Below are 27,291 nucleotides of genomic sequence, written 5' to 3' on the forward strand. Positions count from 1 at the left end.
ACCCTCTGGATCGCTATTAATTCGTCGACGAGCGCATGGCGTTGAAAACAGCTCCCCAGTCCCAACGTTCAACTTTAAATGTAGATTTCACTGAGCGTGATTTATGATGCCTAAAATGTCTTTTTATGTTATGCTGTATATAGTGGGGTACGGGTTCTTTTTTTTTCCTGTATACCAAACACCCAGCGCCATTGATACAATACACTCACCCAAAATATTGCTCGGAGTGTCGAAAAGTGTGCGAAAGAACCCCTCGCATGAGCACAATTTTTTTTCACCATCAAGGGGGCAACACCATCGAGGGATATTACAGTCAACTGTTAGTTGGATGTGCGACGAATTACAAGACAACCCCTCTGTGTATATGGATGGAAAAAAAGCGAGGACCCTACGTACATATCACAGAATTTCATATAGAGTTAGGGGTATATACGTGTTTATGTTCTTCATTTATGCTCTTACGACTCTCCGCATGGTAACACTTGGAATATGCGGCAAAACATGTGAGAAAAATTCACTCTCACTTGCTCTCACCTCTCAGAATTCTCTCATAAACCACAATCACCTCTCTTTAGTCTCTGTTGTTTACGCTCTAGCTTAGAGCGGAAAACTTTAAAAGGGTTTCTCAGTAAGGTTTCTTAGAAAAATCTTAAAATGGATTTAAATGTACTTCCTTAGTTTATCCTTGAAAACCTCAATGTCAGGTTAATGTGGCCATAAAATGTACGAAAAAAAATTGAGGCAGTTCTAGTGAGAAAAGTTGTCAAAGCCAGGATATAAATCAATAAAATATGAAACAAGAAGTATAATCATGGGGGTTGTAAATTTTCAAGACTCCCTCATAGAGTCTTTTAGTTCCTATTTTCTTTTGTTACAGAGTGCACACAATGAGATTTTTGTCAATAATGTCCTTGTAAGGCATTGAAACTTTAAGGATAAATGAGTATTTTAAGGTACCATTTTCATCTCAGGCGTTCTTCGGAAATAGTCGAAGTAAACACATTCAGATGTTATAGTTACAATGATTAGATTCCAAGGTTCTATTTAATAAAAAAAAGATATTTTCAAGGATAAAATGATTCAGGAAAATCATTCTTTAATTCAGATTCAGAATAATAAAATAGTTTATATCGCTTACTAATTCGATTTAGGGAGAAGTGGGGTACCTTTGAATTGAAGCAACTTTCTCACTTATTTTCAAATGAAACTGGATCATATCATGATATAATTTGGCTTCACAAACCAGTTGTTTTGCTAAATTACATTATGATAACGCTCCTGTCCATTTCAAAACAGGAGAAAAAAGCCCAATTTCAAAGTCAGCCCATTTAACCCTACACTGGTTTTGAATTTCGATTATATATGAAACACATAACCGATGAATAAACTTATAGAAAATTTCATCACAAATATAATAACTACAATAATTTAAATTTAAATTCGATTAAGAATAAGGAAAATTATTTTAAAGAAATCTTTGATTTCTTAACAATTTAATAATATAGTTAATTTTAAATATGATACTAAGACATTTAGCATTTTATCATTAAAACCTTTGAGTTTTGTTTTTTTTTTAATAAATATAGTTAAATAAATAATTTAACTTCACTACGCACAAATGATCATAAAAAGATTTGGCAAAGCAGCCTATTTTTACGAAATTTATTCTGTCTCTTGACTTACTTGCTGAACCTTAGTAGTTTTTACGGGGGATCTCCGTGGCGCAATAGGCAAAACTGTTGAGTCTTGCTCGGATTCGGATGAGATCTCTCTGACTTGACTCTCACAGTTATATACACTCTCATAGTTTCCAAGAAAAAAAAATATTTATTTAAACGAAACTGCCTTTGAAACTGTGTGTCTCTTAGAGCTTAGAGGCATAATAACAGAGGGTTATGCGTCCACCGCCGTCTTAGCGTTGGTGCCCAACCTACTCCAGAGCCAAATGGTGGAAATGCTCCTTCTCAGGTTGTATAAGCCAGGGAGGAGACAGTACAATATAAATTAAAAACAAAAAAATATGACTAAAGGAAAGAAAAGAAAGGCTGTCAAGGCATTACAAAAGCTTGGATCAATTGCTGTTTTCTCTCTCTTGGTAGTGAATTCCAGAAAGATACCCTCAAAATGAAAAGTGAGTTATGGGGAATGCGGCTCGATGATCTAGGCACGACGAGACAAGAGTACCTAGCGGATGAGGCAGGCATTAAATTTTTATTTTGAGACAAGAAAAATGTGGTATTTAGATTAATAATACTCAAAATATTAAAAAAAATGTCTTATGGATGTGGATCATCTTCGGAAAAATAATGGAATAAAATTTCGACTAGTTGTTTTCGACAAAAGTTTAAGATGATACTGATTAGAACACTGTTACTGCTCAATGATACTTAATTCCGAGACTACGATAAATCTAAATTGTCAAAATTCTCCATTTGTTTCTGTCTTTTATAGCTCTGCGTAGTAAAATTATGTAAAAAACAAAAATTTTTAGGTGAAATTTTCGGTCTAATGAGTTGTATAGAAGATAGTGGACGGAAAAACAGACCTTTCTTGTTTTTTTTCTCTTTAATTCTTCAAAGTGAAGAATTTTCCTTCACTATCTGCTACAAAAATTTTTATATTATTGCCCTTACATGTAGTTGGTTTTCATAAATACTTCCCTGTGATATTAACGTTTTCGATCAATAGTATCTTGATACCACACGACCTTTTTTGTTGACCAATAAATTCATCAAATGTATCACAATATGGCGTAAACTTTACGTAAAATTGCCCTTTATGTTGGAGATAGCTAGGTTTTTCATTAAAATCCTCGAAAATATTGGTATCAAATTGGTAAATTCTTCCGTACTTTCAATAAAAAAAGTCATACTGAGCTTTGATTTTGATCAAATTTTGTCAAAAGGATGTTACTTATCAATTAGACAAAACTTCCCAAGAAGCAAAATAGCTGCCTTATAGAACCAAGTATTAAACAAGTCTTTTAGTGCACTTTTAAAAGACTTAAATAGAGAATTTTCTGTCAAAATTTCTATAGAAGCTTCTAAGATCCTTAATAGTGCACCACTTGACTTATAGGAATCTCAGTGATGGAACCAAGAGCGTTATAAGCAAAAAGAAAGATTTTATTATAGTGCCTTACTTAAGGAATTCTACAAGACTATATTAAGAAGGAATTGTTTCTTGGGTTCTTCTCTTATTTTATATGAAGCAATGATAAACATCCTTTTGACAAACTTTTAACAAGATCTAGTTGGCCGCCGATTTGCCAAAACTTTTTCATAATGAAAAAATATCCTTTTAACAAATTTTTCTTGTGAATTTCACAAGAAATGTTTCAGGGTAAGATTAGGGTAATTTTGACGTCAGTAATTCTTCTAAAGTAAAAATTACTCTTTTCTTACCTTAATTTTTACCAAATTTTTGCAGGTAGGATAATTTTCGTTAATTTTTTTTAACGATGAAAACAACAAAAATATATCCTTTTTGCAGGATTGTACATATTTGTTTATCCTTCGGGTAACTGGAAACTATCATGTATTCTCCCCTTATGTTTTCACATCTCTCTCTCTCTCATGGCTTCCACATGAATGGACGAAGTATGAGAGAGATTGGCTCAAATACTCTTCGTCTTTGGCTCTCTTTGTCGCGTTAAAGAGAGTATTGTGAGGGGTTGAATGACTGTATCGTGGAGCACGATGTTCAGTTTGGTTGTTCGCGCCGTGGCGTATTAATGTTGTTGCTTTCTTTCCGTGACCAGTGTCTCTATCTTCTCTGTGGATTGCTGTAGGGTCGCCCCTTGGCGTCTCCCAAAGCCGTACTTTCGAATAAATAAACAGGCTGTAGTTTAGATAAACCGACGATTGATTTAGGCGACACATGAGTGGGTCTTTCTGGTGAGAAAATGGAGGAGAATCCTCAATTGTGAGCCCGAATTTCAGTTTGGAAATCTTGGTTCAACGCACTGGGAAAATGTTTTTTGTGTACAGGAGGTGGTTTACCGAAATGTAATCAAATACAGACATAAGGTACTTCTGTTATGTGATTAAGAGGATAGGCTTTAAAAAGTGTTCTATCCTAACGAATCCTCAAGTTTCCTATTTTCACAGTGTATCGTGTTTTTCTTTGCTGATTTTCTTTTTGTATGTGGAAAAGTGTGCTCAATTGTACAAAGAGGAGCAATAGGAAATTGCTGTGGGGTTGGTTAACGGTGCGAGAAGAATTGTGAAAAGAGTGCTAAAGGATCCATTAAACAATCCAAAAGTGAATTGTACATTTAGGAAACAGCTAAAAAAAAAGAAATTATGATAATGGTGTGGAAAGAAACCCCTCATGGATAACTCTGTCCTTCATCTTCATCCACTTTCCTTGCACTTTCAACTATAGATTTTTAGCAGTGTGCGAATTCTGCAAGGATCTTACGTAATTCGGAATATTTCTTGTCAACACTTTGGTTTGAGACAGTGCTTCCTCCTCAAGATATCTCACTTCAACATGGATAAACTTAACGCATTGTGCTGTTTGATTTTTCTCATTCTCAACGATTTATGGACATTTGGCGTTGAAGGTAAATTTAACACAAAACCCCCATGAGTCACCCTCTCAACCAAAAAAAAAAAAAACAACTTCCGATCCGAAGGACAAATTCGTCCAAATGCGGATTTTCCCGTGAGACACCCCTAAGCATTCCGTGATAGTTTCGCATAAAGCATTTTCTGCTGAAATTGTGCCACAAAATTCTAAAAGTTTTGCTCAAACTTTCCACCTTTTCGTGGGAGTTTTACTTTTTTCCGTAAACAATAAAATAAAAAATATATAATACAATGAGTATTTTTGGTGGAAAAAGAGCGACAAGCGCTAAGTGCATTTTGAGATGAAAGTGAGTGTCAATATTTGATTATGAAATTGGCCAAATATTTGATAAACATACCTTAAGCTGTCTACACATTATCAAAAAATTCTGTAAAAAATGACATTAAAAAAAGTTCTTTAAAAAAATCGCCTCCAGACTAGTGAATTTTTTTTTAAAAAAACTGGATTTTTTACAGAAATTTGTATAGTGTGTAGGCGATTTTGTAAAAAAACGACCCATTTTTTTAAAAAATCAAGGTTTTTTCTTTAAAAAAATTCTTTTAAAAAAATGCCTCTACACACTGGGACAATTTTTTACAAAACAGTTTTTTAAAGAATTTTTTTAAAAAATCACAGCAACTCGAGACATTTTTCATGAAAATTTGTCATTTGAGTGGTGGAAAAAGTGTGAAAAGTGTTTGTTGGAATTCCCTGGGATAGTTGTTAGTGAATGTTCGTGGAAAATTTTCCAAAATTGCGAAAGTGCAGTGTTTTTCTACAGAAGTTGTTCCCAGTGGAATCAAAGCCAGCTTTGGAGGAACACTTTCGCTGATTTTTCTTTTGACGTTGCCGAAAGTTGTGATGTCTGTGTATTCTTGAAGATTGTTATGGTACAGTAACCTCGTGCACCAAATTAAAACATGAATGGAAAGAAGGAAATTGAAGAATTTTGGAACATGAACCTGGTAAATCAATCAAGACAATAGACCTTTTCAGAGCCACTGAGGAGATCCTAGTACATACAAGAGTCATCCGTAGTTACCACAGCCCATCACTTGAAGCCCCAGAACCACCTCCCATCATTCCTCCTTTTCAACCACGATGGAAATGTTCCCATCCGGAAGCACAAGGATGAGATGGCTACAAACTTTTGCTTCCTCCATGGGACTCCTGCTTGGACAGTAGTGGATAGAGGGAGAAGGCTTTAATGTACACCGGATAACCAATAAAAGATTTCGGATTGGAAACCAAGATATGAGAATTTATTTTTCATAAAATTTATCATAATTATCACCAGTGTCCGGAATCAAATCAGTGTCATCCAGTATCCGGAATCAAATTTGTAGAGTTGCACTGGATCAATTTTTGCAGGAATTTTGGTGAAGCACTTTCTAATTATTCCTCAAAGTCCTTCCCCTCATCCACTATCATGCTCTTCCAATTGTAGTCCTGAATTTTTTGCAGGAATAGCTTTGCAATAAAATCAGCGAGTTTTTTTTTAGCATATTCATAGTACTTACGTCAATGTTCTTGGTTACAAATACTCCTGTTCATCCAAACGTATCCATAAGTTTTCCTGAAGTCCTGAAGCTTTTCCAGAAAGAGCTGCTGATCAATGGAATCTAGGATCTTTTGAGCTGCACACCTTCTTCTCCACTCTACCCATTGTTCCTGGTAACAAATTTGTCCTTCCGAGTAATTTCTGCGGTTCTTCTGATGAGCATGTCTTGGTTTCCAGATTATCGCAAAGAAAAACAATTTCTGTACATAAATAACTGCGATAGTCACACAAAATTTTTAGGGAAAAACAACATTTTGAGGTTATGTTCACACACTCCGGAATATTGATTCCACTGGGAACAACTTCTGTAGAAAAACACTGCACTTTTGCAATTTTGGAAAATTTTCCACGAACATTCACTAACAACTATCCCAGGGAATTCCAACAAACACTTTTCACACTTTTTCCACCACTCAAATGACAAATTTTCATGAAAAATAATCCCAAGCGAAATGCTGAGAGTAATCTGTCAGAAATTTTTTACAAAAATTAAGTCTAGTGTGGAGGCATTTTTTTTAAATTTTTTTTTTAAAAAACAGTTTTTTTTAAAAAAATTTTTAAAAATTTTTTTAAAGAATTTTTTTAAAAAATGCTCATAATGTGTAGACAGCTTTAGACTTGACGATGTTGCCTCAACACGTGGAATTTTGAGCGGAGGACGGAAAAGAGAATTATTTTTTAAATGTTAGAAAATATCTGAAGAGATAAAAATGTTGGAAAGTAAACGCGCGTAAAGAAGAATGTAGTTTTCCTCCTTCCTATGTGTTCTTTTTCATTAAACTTATCATTTAGGTAAAGCTCCTTAAACATTATTTTAACAGCTGTTTATTGTAGCTCATTGTTAACACCTTCTTGTGGGGGCGTGGTCTATTTTTTTGGTGAATTGAAGTTTCTTTTGTACATTAATTTTTATAAGTACACGAAATTCGAAACTTTCCTAGTTGATTTCTAAAAGGACATAGGGGAAAGTTCTCTGCCTTTGAACGCGGCAGCCTTTGAATGTTTCATTTTTTCTCTTATTTCCCAAAGCGAAAATTCTTTTTTATGAACTATATTAATACTATTAACTATTTCCTATTAACTTCTATTAACAAAATGGAATTTTAGCTTTGGAAAATAAGAGAAAAATTGAAGCATTCAAAGGCTGCCGCATTCAAAGACAGGCCACATTCCCCTAAATTAAAATAATTAGGGGAAGATTTTCAGGCTCCGCACAAACTATGGCTTCGAACACTTTATATTTTTACCATATTCATTTAATAAATCTGGCTTGAGGGGAAAGTGTCCATGCTTTGTGCGATCCCAAGCTTCCTAATTAGGGGAGATTGGGGCAAATTTAGTCACGAATGCCATTAGACACTGGGATGTTGTAGTTTGCCTTAGAAAGAATATTGAGGAAACAATAATTTTATCAAAATAAACAATTTCCTTCCTATTCTTTAAAATATTTATAAACTTGTTACAAACATTTTTTGTCAATTATACGTAATGAAAAATTTCATTTGCTGACTCATTTTACCCCTGTCTCCCCTAATTTTTTCCAATATTTCTGAATAAATTTCACACCGCAATATATTTTAAAAACTTTCCGCTAGGTTTTACAATATGGGTGCGAATTTCTGGTTTCAAATTTTCTGAGAAACAGGAAAAATTTAGTCATTACATAGTTTGGGATCGTACAAAGCATGGGAACTTTCCCCTATCTATGGTTAATATATTTTAATAGTTTGATTTAAATCACACATTTACTGAGTAAATTAGATCAGATTCATTAGCAGAATATGATAAAATTATGAAGTGTTCGAAGGCAGAGTATGACCCAAGCAGCAATTTTTTCTTAAAATAGTATTGTAGAATTCCCTAAGAAAGGCACTATAGAACCAAAAATCTATTTATTTACTTATAATGCTCTTGGTTCCATCACTGAGATTACTATGAGTAAAGTGGCGCATTCTTAAGGATCTTAGGAGCTGCTATGGGAATTTCAACAGAAAATTTCCACTTTAAGTCTTTTAAAAGTGTACTAAAAGACTTGTCTAATACTTGGTTCTATAAGGCTGCTATTTTGCTTCTTGGGGAGTGACGCCTAAAATCCTTCCCTTACAGTTACGCTTTACTTACGTTGAAAATTTCAGATGAAAATTGCGATATTTTGAGTAATTATATCTGGAGCTTGCTTTAAAGAAAAGACATTCGAAGATCGGTTTTGTAAGACACGGACAATCCGTCCTAACTTTTCATTTCGTTTGCATGGTGACTGAAACATTCTCTATTCGAATTTTGAAGTATCTCCGTGCAGTCTTTATTTTGTTGTGAGGAAATCAAAAGAACGGAACACGGAACTCATAATATTCTTGTTGCATTATAATTCCCCTTAATGTCATTGAATACTTTTCTAACAGCTTTTTTGCGTGGGATTTTATAAATTTTCCAAACCTTGTGCGAAAATTTTGTTTGAAAACTCGAAATAGAGTTTGAATTCTCCAAGCATTAACAACTCTTTTTGCATGATGGAGTTCCATTTTCCTTTTAGCCAAGACAGATTTAGGAATATTGGAGTATCAGACTTTAGCTGTGAATGAACTGAATAAAGGAAATTTGTGATTTCTGTGAATAATTTAGTAAAAATACAAAAATTCGAATCTACTTTCGCGTATATCAATTAAATATATTGTGCAAAGTTTACAGAGCCGTCATTAATATTATTATTATTATTACTTTATTTAATCACAAGAATAGGGGCATCCCTTTTACAATTGTGATACTGAAAAAAATCAGAAAAAGAGAAACATAAAAAAATAGAGAATGACAAGAATTTAAAATTAAGAAAGTTCAAGAAACAAATTAGATGCTTCTAGGATTCAACCTGAAGATAGAAATTACGAATAGCAGCCGCAGAAATACGGCAATCAATCGGGAGAGAATTAAACAGAATGACGCCTTTTACAAAAAGTGACCGATAGAGGCAGTCATCTTGAACTTTAGGCACTATAAATCCTCGAACCCTGGCAGAACTCCCCCTAACCAGAAGACACGACAGGTACCCAGGATATCCAGAAATCATTACTTAATAATTATGTCTACAAATTGGCGACTGCCACAGTTGATCCTTGAAATACTTCAAAATTCGAACATCAAGTATGAAATATCTTTTTTTTTCGATTTTAAAAGCAATAATCGATTTATTTTCTCTTCCTTCAGAAGTTGATCTTGTCTAATGGTGCTATTCCTATATAAAATGAGACTGTTTTTTTAGACATTTACTGTTCTCAACTGCTTCTACATAATCGACTTTTCTTTGTATTGGCGCCTGTTACGGCTGTTTGGTGGTTTTAGAACACGGAGAGAACTTGGGCAAACAGTAGAGACAGAAACCAAACAAAGAAATGTCGATAATGCAGAAGCACTTGAAAACATCTATTACACTGTGCAACAATTTTAAACTTTTTTTGTCCCTGGGTTCTCATGCTATTTTTTCTATTGCTAGGGTCAAATGATTTACGAAAATACTTATCATTTTGATTTCATTTAGTTTTTGCGCCTGGAATCTAGGCAAAACCGTTTTTGCCGTTTTTTGATACTTGGGTACCTATATCTCCGATTCTGCTGAACCGATTTATTTCTTAATATGGGGACATTTGTTCTTCTTTACATGCCCGATAATCCTTTAGACTGATGGAGTTCGTACAACTGACACTAGGGGCGCTGTAGTCTCATATATGTCAGAAAACATGGAAAAATCGAACTTTTTAGCAACTTTAATCAAAAATATGTCGAAAACTAGGACTGTCCCCAAAAATCTGTTTAATGAGTTTGATAGAGAATTTTATTAGCTATATTTTCATCTACAGTGGGTGTCAAAAGTTTGTTACGGCTTGTATTTTCAGGAAACCAAGTGGAAAAAAGATAGAAAAAAATACTTTTTAAAATTTTTCTTTTTGCAAATTGGTTGCCTGTCATCCGTAGATCTTATATATGTATTTTATAAATTATTATAAATCTTATTTCATATGAAAAATAATTGTTTACCAAATGTTGATTATTTTTTTTGCGTCAAAAGTTTGTTACGTCTATTGGAAAAGTACCTCAAAAAGATGAAATGCGTGCGACTAACATCTTTTAATCCAGTTATATTTTAAAGTTATGTCATTTAATAAGAAAATAGTACATTCGCACTTTTTTAAAATTTTCAATGGTCAATATATGCATATAAACAAAATGATAAATAATAAGAAATAAAATGTTTTTTTGTTAATTTAAAATTTAGGCCAAAATAGCAAGTTACAAAAACTTAAAAGAAGAGAAATTGTTCAGAAACACTCCCGAAATGAATCTGCGTCATAAATTTTCGGTATGGATGGAAAATCTCTACAGGATGCACATAAAATCGCCAAAATTCATTGTGATAAAATATAAGTACATGTGGAAAATGCTACTGGCCAGACCCAGGGTTTGACTCAGATGGTTTATAACTGCATTGTAAGTATCTCTGATAGTGACCCCATGATATCTGTTCCAAAAATTCAGAGTCAGTTGGTTACCGAAGGCATACAGGTCACTACTGTTACAAAAGTCAATATGAAATTCCAAAAGATCGTGAGAATGTTTGACTGGCCCTTAAAATTTCACGGGTATGCAAGACTAATGTGGTTAAAATGTTGCAAATTAACTTTTTAACGTGTTTTAAGTAGAAATACAACTTTTTAGTCATATTGGACTTGCTTACCCATGAAATCCCGTAAGTCAGTCAACCATTCTCGACATTTTTTTCAATTTCATCTTGATTTTTGTAATAGTAGCGACCTGTATGCCTTCGGTAATCAACTGACTCTGAATTTATGGAACAGATATCATGGGGTCACTATCAGAGATACTTATAATACAGTTATAAACCATCTGAATCAAACCCTGGGTCTGGCCAGTAGTGTTTTCCACATATACTTATATTTTATCACAATGAATTTTGGCGATTTTATGTACATCCTGTAGGGATTTTCCATCCATACCGAAAATTTATGACGCAGATTCATTCCGGGAGTGTTTCTGAACAATTTCTTTTCTTTTAAATTTTTGTAACTTGCTATTTTGGCCCAAATTTTAAATTAACAAAAAAACATTTTATTTCTTATTATTTATCATTTTGTTTATATGCATATATTGACCATTGAAAATTTTAAAAAAGTGCGAATGTACTATTTTCTTATTAAATGACATAACTTTAAAATATAACTGGATTAAAAGATGTTAGTCGCACGCATTTCATCTTTTTGAGGTACTTTTCCAATAGACGTAACAAACTTTTGACGCAAAAAAAATAATCAACATTTGGTAAACAATTATTTTTCATATGAAATAAGATTTATAATAATTTATAAAATACATATATAAGATCTACGGATGACAGGCAACCAATTTGCAAAAAGAAAAATTTTAAAAAGTATTTTTTCTATCTTTTATTCCACCTGGTTTTCCAAACATACAAGCCGTAACAAACTTTTGACACCCACTGTATGTGCAACTTTTCTCTCAGATTGTTTTTTAACCTCGAAATTGAGGTTCAAACGAAAATCGAGCACTTAGCCAACTAGAGAAAACCTTCACAATTTCGGAGTTTTTTGTCTTTCACTCATTTGAAATAGCAGGGATATTCCATAATTCTAAATAAAATTCTGCTCAAAATTACCCCGTTGTGCCCTATGCCTATTTGGAAACCCTCCAAATTTTGTTTCCTCAGTCTTCTACTTATGCTAAAAATCTGCAATTGATTTAATTATTTTATATTTGTGACTTAGGGCTTTATATTTGCGAAGTAAAGTACATTTTTCACCCCAATTTCCAAGTTTATAAGTATTTTTTTAATGGTTTAAAATAACTATTCAAAATTTGATAACCATTTCCATTTGTTATCAGTTCTAGCTTCAATTCAGCTACGTAACCTCACTTTATGCTTTACGAATAAATACAATATTTCACAGTAAAAAACGATTTAATCTATTATTAGTTCAAACTTGTATACAAAACCGATAAAACCCACAGATCTCAAACGTATATTCTTGGTTTATAATTTCCTGTTCACTATTTCAGTTCAAGAATCGTCAAACCCTCAATTACTGTGATTACATAACCTCAATAATTCCACAATAAACCCGAAAATGCTTATTTTGTGCACAAATTTCTCACTGTGTATGGGGCAAACAAGCAGAATTACAGTGAAGAACCTACAAAGTCACCGCATTTACTCAAACTCCCCTTCTTGACTTTAATTGTGGGCGCTTTAAGAAAATTGCTACCCTTGAGAAAGCTCCATTGTGAATCGATCCAAACTTCCGTCAATCCTCAAAGTGAATTCAAAGAGTATGCAATATTTATTTGAGATGGGGTGCTTGCCTCATATGAATTTTCCCCAATTTTACGCTTTGAAGTCAGTTTTCAGCAATAAAATTTCTTCAAAATTGTTTGAGGAGTTTTGAGGGAAAATTTGTGCAAATGTAAGGTATAATTAGGACCTTAATTTTCCCTTATGCAGTTTGAAACAATAAGTTTTTCTATTACAGTCATATTTTTTTTAAGCTTATGTAGTTGAGTATTGATTAAATTTCTTAAAATTTCCAGGAAGCTTTTCATAAATCATAAACAGAATTTTGCTTGTCAATATTTTTTCTTTGAATTGTCTTCAACAAAAGTTCTCTTTTAACAAATTTATGATGAAAATGGTAAGAAAAGCTCAATGCTTTTTTAGGATTTTTTTTTTCTTCAAATTAGAAATTATTCATGAAGAAAAATATATCTAAGGTCGAAAAGAATTTGAAGTAGGGGCAACTGGAAAATCTCTTTCATCTTTAGTAAAGTCTTATACCAAAATAAATATCTGAAAGGACAATTTTAATGCTATTTTTGTTTAGAGTTCCATTTTTTTTAGTCCAATAAATATGTAAATTTTTGTTCCATCGTTATTTCAATTTTATTTTCCGGTGCTGCCAAAAGCCCATATTCAGGAAAATCATCCACTCAATTGACGTGTAAAAGCATCTACGTGATGCTTTTGGTTCTCAATTCCAATAGCGTGGTAGGCTTAAAATCCATCCTCGATATGTGACACGTTTTTTTAGAATTGCCTTTTGATGCTTTTAACACAACACGATACAAGTGGGCTCCCAAATGGATCTCCTTTTCAAAGGTATACTCTATGACGTCATTGGCAGGAACATCCCCTATATCCCTTTCAAATCAATTACTATAGGAGGAATTGACAAGAATTTACCAAGGAGATGAATGGGATTCATTAGAAAGTATGCGTGTGAGAAAAATCAACACAAATGGAATATTTGCACAATTATTGAGGACACGTGCCGGGGATTCCGAGTCTGCGGACCCCGAAGACACACGTTGAACCATTAGTTGTTTTATTACACATTTTCCATTGCCATTTTCTGTTGTTGCCATTGAACACTCATAAATCACAACCGTCAACATAATTTAGCATTCCAACAATGCGGGGACTTTTCTCCTTTTGCCTGCGGTTTTTTTTGTTTGACTACAAAAAGAAGATGGAGTGACTTTTTCACTGATTTCCACCACTTTTGGGGGATTTTCTGTGAGCCACGTTTCAAAGGGAAAATATATGAAATCATTTCCTAAAGCCACGAAGAGATTGATTAAAAGTACTGGGCTTTTTGACAAATTCATGTGATTTTAGTCACTGGCACACACTAAAGATGAATATCTGCCATTAAGTTTGGCAATAGACTTAATCGCCAGGAAAATTGATAAGACCTTCGGTGACCGTGAAAGTCGTAACACAAATAGAATACTAATTTTACATTAGCTCAGATCCCTTATGAGCTGAACATAAGTTTAATTATACACAGAAAAAAATATTTTGTAAAATTGTTCGTAAATTTTTGTGAAATCCTATGGCAGACTTACGAAATGCTCGTGAATCGTATAATCCACAAACAAATTCGTAAAATATTGTACTTTTTTTACAAACATTATTCGTAAAATGATCATTTGACGAATATTTTTTGTACTGTTCGTAAATGTTTGTAAACACACAACAAAATATTCGTAAAATTTTGTCATTTGTTCGTATTTGTTCGTAAATTTTTGCCATACAAATAAAAATTTACGAACAAATGACAAAATTTTACGAACATTTACAAACAAATGTTTGTAAAAGTACAAAAAATGTGCATCAAATGATCATTTTACGAACAATGTTTGTGAAAAAAGTACAAAATTTTACGAACTTGTTTGTGGGTTATACGAGTCACGAGCATTTCGTAAGTCCTGCATAGGATTTCACAAACATTTACAAACAATTTTACAAAATATTTTTTTCCGTGTAATTATAATTAAGATAATAACTAACTTTAAAAAAAACCTGGATTTTATACTAAGCCGCCTCGCGGCTTAAGCCGCAAATCTACCTAGAGCATTAGATCTAGAAATTAAAAGTTAAAAAGTAGCATTACATTCTAATGAAAAAAATAGTACATGAACTTCTTTAAAACAATTGAATTTATCGTAATTCAGATTCAGACTGATAGGGGAGACCGGGGTAGAACTAGCCACCAAATGAAATTTTTCATTGCGTATAATTTGTACAAAAAATGTTTGTATGAAGCTGATAAATATTTCAATGAATAGGAAGGGAACTATATATTTAAAATAAATAGTAGTTTCCTCAATATTCCTTCCCAGGTTCACTCAGTCCCGGCATTATGCACTTCGGGATTATGCACCTAACGAGATTATGCACATATAATTATGCAGGTTTGCCTACCATATGGGGGCCAATTTCTGAAATGATTCTTGAAATACGCTTGAATGTATACTATTTTGTGGCGCGGGAAATTTGAAAACACTATGCATGTTTTTCAGAATAAAACTTTAATTTCTTTTGTTAAGGTAAATTTTTTTTTAACTTATTCTAACAATTTATTGAAGAACTCTGTCCAAAGAGTACTGTTTCTTGATGAATTTCTTTTAAACAGTAGAATGGTTTTGCTTTGACTACTTTTGCTTCGCGTAAAATTCGTTCTACGGCCGATTCATTTAAAAGAATTCGCCTGCGGGCCCTGCGGGTATGCAAATTTCCTCGATGCATAAAACCATTGCGCGTTTTTTTCGGTCCCGAAAATGTGCATAATCCTGGGACTGAGTGTAAACTATAAGATACCACTATTTAATACTATACGTGGCTAATCTGCCCCGGTCTCCCCTAATACGTTTCCTTTGGAATAAGCATTAAAATAAATTAGTCAAAATTGAGATTTCTTGGCGTAATTCGTAAGAGCGTTAGCTTTTTGATGGAGACCTCAATAGCTCAATTCTTGCGGTTGTGGGATCGAATCCAAAAACCGAAATTTTTAGGTTAATTATCGGTTTTTATTCTTATTCTCACCTATATGGCCATGAGATTTAGGTAATGACCGAAAGTATAATGCCTTAGACATATTTACGACTTAAGCTGAGAGACGGCTTAACGTGATTTGAATTAAAATACTTATCAGGTTACATTTCCATCAGAGTCTAACTAATCAGTCTCTCGGCTTCAGCCGAGAAACGGCTTAGTTAATGGGAAACCGAGAGGAATTTAGTCAAAGCACTATTTTGATTATTATTACGTTAAGCCGTCCCTCGGCTTAAGTCCTAAGTGTGCCTAGGTCATAAAATCGCGAGTTCAGGCTGCCGAGATGTGGTACCTCAAGGCGATTAAGGAAGTCACTCGTCGAGATCAAAAAAGAAGCGTAGCCGTTAGAGAATAGCTAGGATTAAAGGACTTGCTTCTTCGTGTTGAATGTCAATCATAATCGTACGATGATATGAAGAAAGATTTCTCAGACAAGCTATAGGGGAAAGCTTTGATCGTTCGCACACGCTGCCTTCGAACTCTTCGTATTTCTTCCGTATTCATTTATGAATCTTACCTATGGCTACATATTTCAATAACTGGTCTTAAGTCCCACCTTTCCTGAAAACTTGAGAGTCTAATCCTTTTTTTCCTAGTTTCAGGAAGCAAAAACTAAAAACAGGTCCAAAATTGTAACTTTGATGTGTAACACTTCATACGATTTTGCACAATTAATATCACTTTTCTGAAAAACGAGTATCACAGGAGGTAGCGGGGTTATTAGGGTTAATATTTATGTAAAAACCTATTGGGCTGAAAAAGGCCGCTTTTGTGGGTGGAAGAAATTTCACAAACTTGACTCACATTGATCGATCGCACATAGAAGACATTGCTTCTTCGCACATTTTCCAGGAAACTTCATTTTAGATGCGATCCCTCATATTCACATCTATTGTAATCTACCGATTTGATCCACCACTAATAAGTAAAACTTAAAAATCTTATTGTTGATAAACAAGAGGTAATTTGACTCAATTTCCGTAATTGAGTAATTGTAAAAGCAATTTTGCATTTCTTTGATATAAAAATATTTTTCAAGCATGTACAAACTGAATGTGCAATGACAAAATCACATCTACAATAAGCTCACACTACAACTGGTTTTTTGAGCATACAGTGCCCACTTTGTAATCCGGGTAATTGGGAGGCAGTATGACAGATTTCCGCTTCGTAATCCGGATGGATTTTTTGAATTTGTTCAACGTCTCGAAAATATAATTCAAGTTTTTTTTGTAGAATTAGTATAAAAGTTTTAAAGAAGATTAAAAATACATAATTAGAGAATTCAACTCGTCCTGATTACGGCGATCCGGATTAGAGAGCGGGCACTGTATTTGACATAACCTCATTTTTGTTGTTGTTTTTCACAGAAAAGAAAAAAAAATATCCGTGACAGACTATAGTGAAAGACTCTGAAGCTCAATCTTCAATGATGCACATTCAAACGTTTTTGAGTATATCCGGCTCCGTAGTGAAACAGTGGAATCTTGTGCGGTCTTCTCGCTTGCAGACATTTGGTCAATTTTTAGCTTAAAAAACTTATTGATTATTGTAAATTTGGTGACGGACTTCTCAAGAAAGCATTCATCAGATGTTCAGTTTCCAGGAATGAAATTCCCATGGAATCAAGCAAAAAAGTGGTTTTTAGTGTCATGAAAGCATTTCTTAGAAAAGTTCCAAAAAAAAGTGATATTAAAACGTTTTATTCCTTATAAAAATGGTTTAATCAAGTAGATTAGAGTTCTCTTCAAACAATGATGTGCGACTTTTAGTGTCCGGTGCAAAATTTGCGGTAAAAATAGGATGTTCAATGATGACGTGAATCGTGTGCGAAGATGAAAACTTGATTGAACTTTCGCACAAATCGCCATTAAATTTTCTTTTTCCTCTAGAGGAAAATCTGAGGATTGCCTGGGATTATGTGAGGTGGGATTATGAACCCTATAAGTAAGAGATTTTTTTGGCATAGTTGGAGAATCAATACGATTTGCATGGTAGTTAGAAAAAATCACTGAACTTGAACATCATTTTTATGTGCGAAAGTTCAATGCCTCCCCCTACAAACCATTATAGAGGAGTATCGACCTAGGACAAGATCGCTAGAACAAATTCGAAATCTTGTTAAAGAAGGTCCTGGTATTGTCCCCGCAGAAACTTTCTTTAAGTAGCGAAGGATCGACAGTCGTGGGATGCTAATCTGGCTATCCTAAATCCGCAATCCTGATAGGGATAAGCAGTTCAAAAAAGAATGAAAAATATTAATGAAAAAATGAAACAATTTTCAGTAATATTCTATTTTCCAATCAATTGTAAACTTATACGCATTATTAATCTCCAATTACATTTCGCTTTTGTAAATTTTGGAAAAGGATATCTTTATATTCTATCAAATTATTTATTTGTGTAGTTAATATTGAGAAAATGGCACTGTCCTTTACTCCTGAAATACAATTTACAATTGAATTCACATCGTATTTCGAACAGCAAATATTCGGAATTTTTACGTGCGGCACTGTTCTTCTAGTGCCTTTTCATATAATTTTTTTGCATGTAATTTCTTCTATTTTTTTACAGAACTTTAATTCTGAAGAAGTTAGATGCCTAGACTAGCTCTTATATCATCTTGGTTAAAATTTCAATTGCTTTTTCTAACAATAGACTCAATAATTGTGCAATATTCAAAATTTTCCATTAAAAATAAAAAAAAAACTGGCGTGCGAACTTCAATTGGCTTTACAGTCAAGAAAGTATTACCAAACGAATATCATATCAAAATGATACCTTCTCCAAAATAATAAGTAGTATTTTTGTGTTAAGAGGATATCAATTCCGTCGAATTCCTTTTTAATTAGTTCTAAGCCTGAAAGATCCAAAAAAAAACTCTCAACTGAACCATCATGAGAAATGTCCTGAGCTTGCTGATTGATAGCTTCGATAGAGCATTTGGCTGCAATGCAAACAGGATCCATCGAGAGAAAATTGGGTGTCTTTTCTGAATTTTGATTTTATTGTGAAGATGTGACTAGGCTGCTTAAGAAGTCCTCGAGACTCCCTGTACCTCATCAGCATTCACGGCTCCTTTTTTTTGTCTTCTGCCTCTTCTTTATCCCTTTTGGCGCCTCCAGAGATCGATATCGGGGATGAAGAAGGGTACCTCTTCAAAAGAAAACTTGAGTTGCGACAAATTATAATCATAGTATCTTTGGGAAGATTTCCAAGAGGGACGCGGATCGATGGGGTTGACTGGGTGGTGGCTCTTAACGCGATGAAACCACCCTGAATAAGGAGCAATCCGTGAATTACAAATAAGACTGAGGTTTATAATGTTAAATAGAGAACCCCAAGATGGTGAAGAAAAAAAAAGTAATCGATTTCTTTCCTTTTCCCTACTGCAACCCAAACCATCTACTCTGACATTCTATCCCCAACTTGGAGAAAATCCACATCAGGGAGAAAATGTAAATCCCACAACTATTAAACGAAAAGAAAAGAAGAACCGTATGAGTAAACATCCAATGTATATCAACCACTCAGCCCTTTTCTTTTGCATCCCGAATAGGGGGTGAAATACTCCTTTAGAGTCTTTTCCTCCATGGAAGATTCCACACATCCTATAGTCTTTTCCTCCGTGCACTCTCAAAGGCAACACAGGAGAGGACTCTGTACACTCAGCAATTGGTGTTCTGAATTTTTAATGAATTTGCTTCCTGACTTTCTGTTCCTGCTTCTGCACCTAGCATTTTCATCCTTCACCAGCCATCGCGCACCAATTGATTCACCTCACACATTCGAGTAAATTAAATGGCAAACCCGGTGAATCTCGGTCATTTAAAATTAATAAGGATACTCCAGAGGTGTTTTAATAACCGGATTTATGTTTTTCGGAGATTAAAAAAAAATATCTTAAAGAAATAAATTCTTGTACAATATTTTTTTTTTTAATTTCGATTAAAATCTAATGAGATGTTTTGTCAAAAATCAAACCAAAAAGTAATGCTATTAATTGCACTTTCGTAATTTTCTCTTCCCAATACAAACTAGGAAAATTTTCTTTTGACTCAGTCGGTATTCTATGCTCCAGTGCTCGAGTTGAAATGTTCAAAAAGAGAGATATGGTATAAATAACTTATTCTTGGGTAAATGCTCCAGACTCATACTGTATCAGAAAATTCAATGGAAATGCCAGATAGAAGGCACATATCGTTCCAACAAGAAAAAGTAGTGTGTGTCGAGGCCCAAGGCCTGGCATCTGACATTGTAATGCGATATTTTGGCATTTTATGGCACTAATAATAACATATTCCCATGAGAGGATGCTCGAGGGTGCGCTTTTTGAGAGTCAGACGAACAACAAATTGGGCGATTAGTTATACAAAATGATTGAATTTCATTTCATGATTTTTCAGTCACTTCTTTTTCCTTTTTACTCCACCTTGGGCTTCCTCTTTCTTTTAAATGCCGTCGACCACAGAGAAAAAAATATTCATTTAATTTACATAATAATTCCTTTCCCACTTTTAAATGAGGGAAACCCAACAGGGCAATGTAAGAAATATATAGTGAACGATGGTGAATTGAGAAATTCAGGTTTTATATTATAAAAAAAAGTCCTCTCCTGAAGAAGTTCTCCAGTTAATAGCGCCATTCAAAACAGAAAAAAACACAATAATCCCTATGAATGATATAGAAAATATATTATTTTGACCTTATAACAGCTTAAAAAAAACTTCTTATATTAATTTTATGAATAATAAATGTTAATATTTTTTCTTGAAGATTTTCAATAATCAATTACTTAGAGATTTAAAAACTTTAAAATTTTATTGTAATTACCAAAATTTACATGGATCTGTGGTATGGCCTCTACACACTAGAGAAATTTATGTTCATATTGAAGAGTTTTTCCTACACAAGGATTTTATTGACCAATTCATCTGTGGACATACATCCCCATGGTATCTATGAATGCTTATGGGTTTTATCCTCTGGAGTCTTAAAATTAATGAAAAAATCACAGTGTTTACAACTACCCCTGTTTATTACTGCCCCAGTTCCCCCTATATATGGAGCATATATCTTAACATTCCGATCCGTGGAGCTCTTCCCTTATAAGCTTTTAAGATTTAGTTGAAGTTCAGCATTTCAAAATATTGTTTGCTTTTATAGAAAATTTTCATAAACGAATAATTATAATGAATAATGATAAAATGTTATGTTCGAAAAATATTTAGATATCGAGTTTTCGAAGGTCAAGGTCTAACCACTTTTGAGGCCGTGATTTTCAACCGATTTGCTTAAATTTGGATTTTTTTTTAAACTTGAAATTTCCAACACGACTGCATCGGACTTAATCGGTTATGTGTCGGTAAAGTACCCGCAATAGTAGTCACTGGATTAAAAAAAAAACAAAATCCTATAAAAATCACAAAAAAATTACCCTTCAGAAAATACATTTGTTTTTTTTCATATAGGGTAAGTGCGCCAAATTTCGGCATAGTTGCTTGCAAGCACCAAGGTCTCAAGTTTTAAATGCAATATTATTAATACAAAATTGTATATTTTTATTACTTCTTCTTAAGGAGTGTTGCTTGGAACCTTGTAGACAGTTTATCGTCTTTATTTACTCTAAAATCATTCTTAATACATTTTAAAATAAATAAAAATGTTGACATAGCTTTGGTGCCCTATTTCGGCCACCTTCATTCTCATAGTTCTTTTCCCATCGGGAATTCTTCAAATGTCTTTTTCACATCATGTTGTTTGTCGAAATTACATTTTTTGTTATTCTTTTGCATTTTATAATCTCTAGAGTATGTAAAAACTAAAAATTCACGAAAATTCGAGGAACAAAAAATGCAGCCGGAATTGCAAGCTGGCCGGAATTTGGAATACTTACCTTAAAATTTATCGTATAGGGTAAGGGCTCATAATTTTGGACAGCCTACTTATAAGCATCGATGTTCCAAGTTTGAAGTGCGATATTTTCAATACTAATTGACTTTTTTTGTTACTTTCTTTTCAGAAGGGTTGTTTAGAAACTTGGCTAGGGTTTATTGTCTTTATTTTCACTAAAATTAGTTTTAATACGTTTAAAAATGAATTGATATGTAGAGGTGAATTTGGCTTTTATTTTGGACAACTTGTTTATTAATTTGGCCAACTTGACTGTAAATTTGGACAGCTAAAACGCCTCAACAGGATGCCCATTGTTCTTCATTTCATGAGCCAATCTTACCTAGTACTTTTCCTGTTCATGTAAGGGAAACGTAGAATGCCACAAGAAGCCCGGAAACTTTCCATATCATTCATTAAAGTGAGTTGACTTCGGTACTCCAAGTACATGCGGATTCGCTCATTCCCTGGCCTTTCCGGGAACTTTTCAAGGCATTTCTCGCTACATATCTTTCGTAGAGATGATGCTCCTTTGTTTCTCCAGGGATTTGTCCAATATAGTCATCACAAAAACTAAAACTTCACGAAATTTCGTGAGAAAAACACCTGTCCAAAATAAGGAGTATCACCTCACTGGTGAATGTCTTAGGAAATTTCCCATTTTCACACGAAAAATCTAATTCGCAAGGCAAATATCACTTGAGGTCAAATGTACAAATAACCACTAACGTGAATCAACACAATATTCAATGAATATTCAATAATATCACTCAAAAAAAGCGAAGAAACATTGTTAGTACTTCACAACAGCTAAATAAGACTGATGTAAACACGAAGTTCTGTCATATTTCTCGTAAGCAATTGCTCACACTGAATTTTCAACAAAGCAATTTCAACTCAAATCATATTCAAAATTTAACGCATTTAGTGTCAAAATCTTCCAAAAAGAACAAATATTTAGATAGAATTCATCAAATATTGGAATAAAAATCCATCATTTTAATCAATTTATTTTTAGTGTCCAATTTTATCCTCAAAGTGTCCAAAATAAGAAACTGGACAAAATTATGAGCCTTTCCCCTACACTCTTTATTATATCTTTCTCAATTAAATTTTGTTAGTGTATGAATTTTTAAATTTTCCAAAGTTATGTATATGTGAAATTGTTCCACCCAATTAAATTAAAATTAATCAAATTAATTAAAAAGTTTAATAATTTGAGTTTTATTAATTCTTCCAAAGAGTTTGGTTATGATAAGTCAGCGGCAGCCACATCCTAAACACATTTGATGCGAAATATGTATAGGGGAACGTCGTCGTCATCTGCTTCTAAAGAAACTCACCAGTTTTTGAATTTTGCATTTTTTTCGGGTTTCTCGGAAAAAAATCTTACATATTGCACATCATTTCTTGTTTGTAGGATCACTACCTGTCTCGAACAGTTAATGGAATAGAATCTGTCGCATTCGAAAACTGCCATCTTCTGTTACGCTCTAGACACACTTACGATTTAAGTCGAGAGACGGCTTAACGTACTTATAAACAGAATACATTTCCATCACTTTCTGACAAATCTGTCTTTCGGTTTAAGTAAAGAGACAGCTTAGTTAGTGGGAAGCTGATAGGTATTTAGTCTTATCATTATTTTTATTACAATTATGTTAAGTTATCTCTCGGCTTAAGTCGTAAGTGTGTCTAGGGCATATACATGTTTCGCCTCAAATATGCTTAGCACATTTTAGATGTCTAACTGATACGAATTTAGCCTAATCATTATTTTGATTATAATTACGTTAAACCGTCTCTCGACTTAAGTCATAAGTATGTTTAGGGCATTATTTGTACATCTTTCGCCTCAAATGTGCTTAGCACGTGGCTGCCGCCGACATATGATTAACAAAATGCCATAAAGGCCTTGATAAATCTTGAATCATGAGATTGTTTGAAAATTTTATCTTCAATCTATGTGCCTTATAACTCTATGTGACAATAATAACTGCCATTGGAGACCTTTTAGTGGAAATGAGTAAAATTAAAAAATAACAAATGTCTCATTCTCTTAGTCTAAATCTTCCCCTAACTTTTTCCTCAAATTTCTCAAATGACTCAACTTTTGCCATAATTTTTCCCGTTGAATTGGTCCAGGGGCCTTTTTACGTTGGAGGTTCTGGAGGAGCCTCATATGTTTGTTAGGAATCTGCTGTCCCAATAAATTTTGCTATCCTGGTAGGATTTATTGCGATGTTTTGCTATAGAATTATGATCTCATGCCTTTCAACGAGACACAGAGGCTTCATTTAAATATAATCCGACGACATGGCAGCAGAGATTGAACGCTAGACAGGAAATATTTCACCATCTGCATAAGTCCCCTTCTCAACAATTCACCAACAGTTTATTTGCAAATATTAGATCCTGCAATTTTCATTTAAAATATCCTAGAGAATTTTTCTTTCAATCTGGGTTAAAATCCTTTAAGCATCTTTTCCAGCAATGAGTTACTTTTTGCGGATTTTGTTTTATTAAATCCCATGGATTTTCTCTTCGATTTCTAAAATGAAATAAGTGGTGAAACGTTTTAACTCATCGATTCTACTATAAATATTTAATTTTCGTTTTCTTCTTTTTCCACAAAATTTAATTTATCCATCTTATAGATGTATCTTGGCACAGAGTAACTTTCATCTGGAGAGTTAGTCGTGTAGCAGGATTATTTCTCTGGAAAGTGATCATTTTACACTTTTCTCCTATACTGATATTTCTTAAAGAGGATTTTCTATTCAGTCCAAGAAACAAATTTATGTTAAGTTTTATCAGAGAATTTTTGAAACCAATATTGAAAAGCCTATTACTATGGCTGAGACTCATGATTGTTTTTCTAAAAACTATATCATTTTCGTAAACTCTGGAATTTTCAAAGGAATTTAAAAAATGAAACAATGAAAAATCATTATTTTTTCGTTTGTTCTTCCTATTTGTTTACGTAAACTAAACTTTCCAAGCTCACAAATGAGAAACCCTCACAATCTGAAAAGAAAGAATGAGTCTTTTGATATGGGAAAAAAACCCTTGACTGACTCCAGCATCCTCGAGCATAGAGTTGCAATTTCCATCCCTTGAAGATGAAACTCTCGAAGAAATTCTCAAGAGGCGCATAGAGATGATGAATTTGCCACAGAAAAAAAGCTCTCTCTCTTTTCTCAATTGATATCGCTCAATTAAATAAGAACTTTCGTCCGGCATTCTGAAATAGAATTATATCTCCGGCACTTTTTCCATCTCCATCCACTCACTATTTCCAATTGAAGAGCTGCGCGAGTATTTTTATCCGATTAATCCTGGTAGTGTAGACACAAACAAACGCGACGCTGCTTTAACGTCAATTTAATAAAGTAATTGCCCTAGTAAATGAGTGTAAAATGACGCGGGCGGATGGTGAAAGAGGCACTTTGTTCCTCTATGTAGCTTGAGGTTTTTTTTTTGCCTTTCACATTGAATTGAATTAATAAAACACACAAGAAGTGCACCCAAGATGCGAGGGACATTCTAGCTGTACGCGATGGGGATCAAATAACAAAGCACGTGGATTGTAATTCATCCTCCCCTCAATGTCTCTGTAGCTTATTTTTTCCCGCCATATAGATGAGTTTTCCTGGAAAATCAACTTCGACTGCATCGACAAACAATATTCATCTTCTATTCTTTTCTCGCAAGCAAAACACAAAAAAAATCATGAATTGGGTTTTAAATTCCATTAATGTCAATATTGGAAGGATGAATAGAGACCTCCCTGGTACTTCCTGGAAACCACCATCATCTTCCCTACGGAGCATCCGACGAATATTTTAGATAGACACTTACTATTGTACGTATAAGTGGAAAACGAATCAATTTGATCACTTCATTTTTCTCAATGTTATGTAGAGAACCAATATTTCGACTAATCATCTTCAGAAGATTGAAAGAACGGAAGGGACATTTGAGTAAAAAATTTGAAGCCATTTTATTACTTATTTAAATGCTCTGCTTGTCCTTTCCGTGCACTTCATCCAAGATTAGAGGTCATAGAGGCCAGTTACACCGCAGCATTGGATTGAGATTGAATTGCTCCAAAATCGGATTTTGAGAAAATTTAGTCTCAATCTAAGCCAGTAATGTAAACGATTTCATTGATGCCATTTACACTGCCGCATTAGATTGAGACTGAATTCTCCCAAAATCCGATTTTAGGACAGTTAAATCTTTATCTAATGCGACGATGTAAATAGCCTCATAGTTTCAGTTAACTCACATTTTAATCAAATTCAGTTCTGAATCATTCGAATTTGAGCAATAAGCTATAGAAAAAATCAGTTCTTTATCATAGGTAGTTTATCAATTAAACTATCATTAAATGAAAAATTAAAAATAAATAGGAATTTATATCTGCATTTTTTATATCTTATATATTTATTTATATATTTTTTATATATTTAATAAAGTAGAATGATTAATGCTTCAGTCTAGCTTTTAATAAGAAAAAAATCTTTTCTTCGAAAGATTCTACCTGTGAAATATAAGCCAGGCCTCCAATATCCTTAATGGTTCTTGCCATTAAAAATAAAAACTAAAATTCGGGTTGATGAATTGTAAGAACTAAACACACAATGAATAGGTGTAACTTTCTATCTTGTAAATACTAAGTGATTCATAATCAAGGAGTGATTGATAGTGCTATTCCAATGAAAAATGAATTGTTTTAGCACTTTACTGTCCTAAAGTGCTCCTGCATTATCGACTTTTCTTTGTGTTGGTTCCTTTCTCAACTATTTCTCCAGTTTTCGCCGTGTTCTAAAACTACCAAATAGTTGTCACGGAAACCAACACAAATAAAAATCGATTATCTCTATAAGCACCTGAAAACAGCCATGTGATTAAAATAAACATATTCGTTTTTCATTGGAATAATATCTTAACTCATAGTGAGACAACATGAATCAGAAACCCATGAAGAACTTGGGAAACTCGTACATTCTTCAGGGAACCGAAAATTCGAACCACTCTGATTATGTATGAATTAACGGTTGTTTATAATTAAATTTTATCGGTTATCCAAAACGTCTATCAACTCTACGAAGCATATATTATTATATCTAGGGGTAAGTTTTGAAGGTTCGTATTAAAAAAGGAGTCCAAGATTTAAGATTTCTTACTGAATGTCACACACACCGAATCAATTATATCACTATATCAAAAAAAATCTCTTACTTATTGGGTTCATAATTCTGCCTCACAAAATTCCTGGAAGTCCTTGGATTTTCCTCTACAGAAAAATGAAAATATAGCGGCATTTTTTACGAATGTGCCCTGGTTAACTCAGCTTCGTACCACTTTTCCCACCTCTGTAGGCCTCATTTTTCCCAAAAACTTTACACCGGACATAAAAATTTGGGCATCACTACTTAGATGGAACTTTCATCTACTTGTTTTCACCATTTGTAGAAGGTATCACGCATTAAAAATCAATTTTAAGTTATTTTTCTAACACATGATTTTTGACACTCGGAAAACTATTTTTTCCCTGCATTCTGACAGTCAGTTAAGAGCTTGGTTAGGTATGATTCTCTCATAATCACACCTAATGTAATCCTCAGATTTTCTCTAACACCTTCAATTGGTCTCACAGAACATATTTCGGACGTAACTGATTTCAAAAATGACCATCCACCAATTTAAAGTGAAATGTGGGAAGTTCCACTTTAAAACAAGGAAAATTGAATGAGAAATAATCAAAGTACATCGAAGTGACAATTAAAGAATCATCCCTACCAAGAGCAGATTCAGGCTTAATGTTTAATTTGACAGAAGTGAA

The 27,291-nt window shown here is 33.6% G+C and overlaps 1 protein-coding gene across 1 annotated transcript in view; it reads left to right on the plus strand.

Annotated features, from left to right (window-relative positions):
* Positions 1-3,683: 3,683 nt before the first annotated feature.
* LOC129804087 (netrin receptor DCC-like) overlaps positions 3,684-27,291 on the plus strand; it is a 197,500-nt gene continuing 173,892 nt past the window's right edge. The window contains exon 1 of the mRNA XM_055851121.1: positions 3,684-4,567. Within this exon, the coding sequence (XP_055707096.1) occupies positions 4,495-4,567 (73 nt within the window). The 5' untranslated portion in view covers positions 3,684-4,494. The remainder of the gene's footprint in view (positions 4,568-27,291) is intronic.

Source organism: Phlebotomus papatasi, chromosome 2 (genome assembly GCF_024763615.1).
Source record: "Phlebotomus papatasi isolate M1 chromosome 2, Ppap_2.1, whole genome shotgun sequence".
NCBI lineage: Eukaryota > Metazoa > Arthropoda > Insecta > Diptera > Psychodidae > Phlebotomus > Phlebotomus papatasi.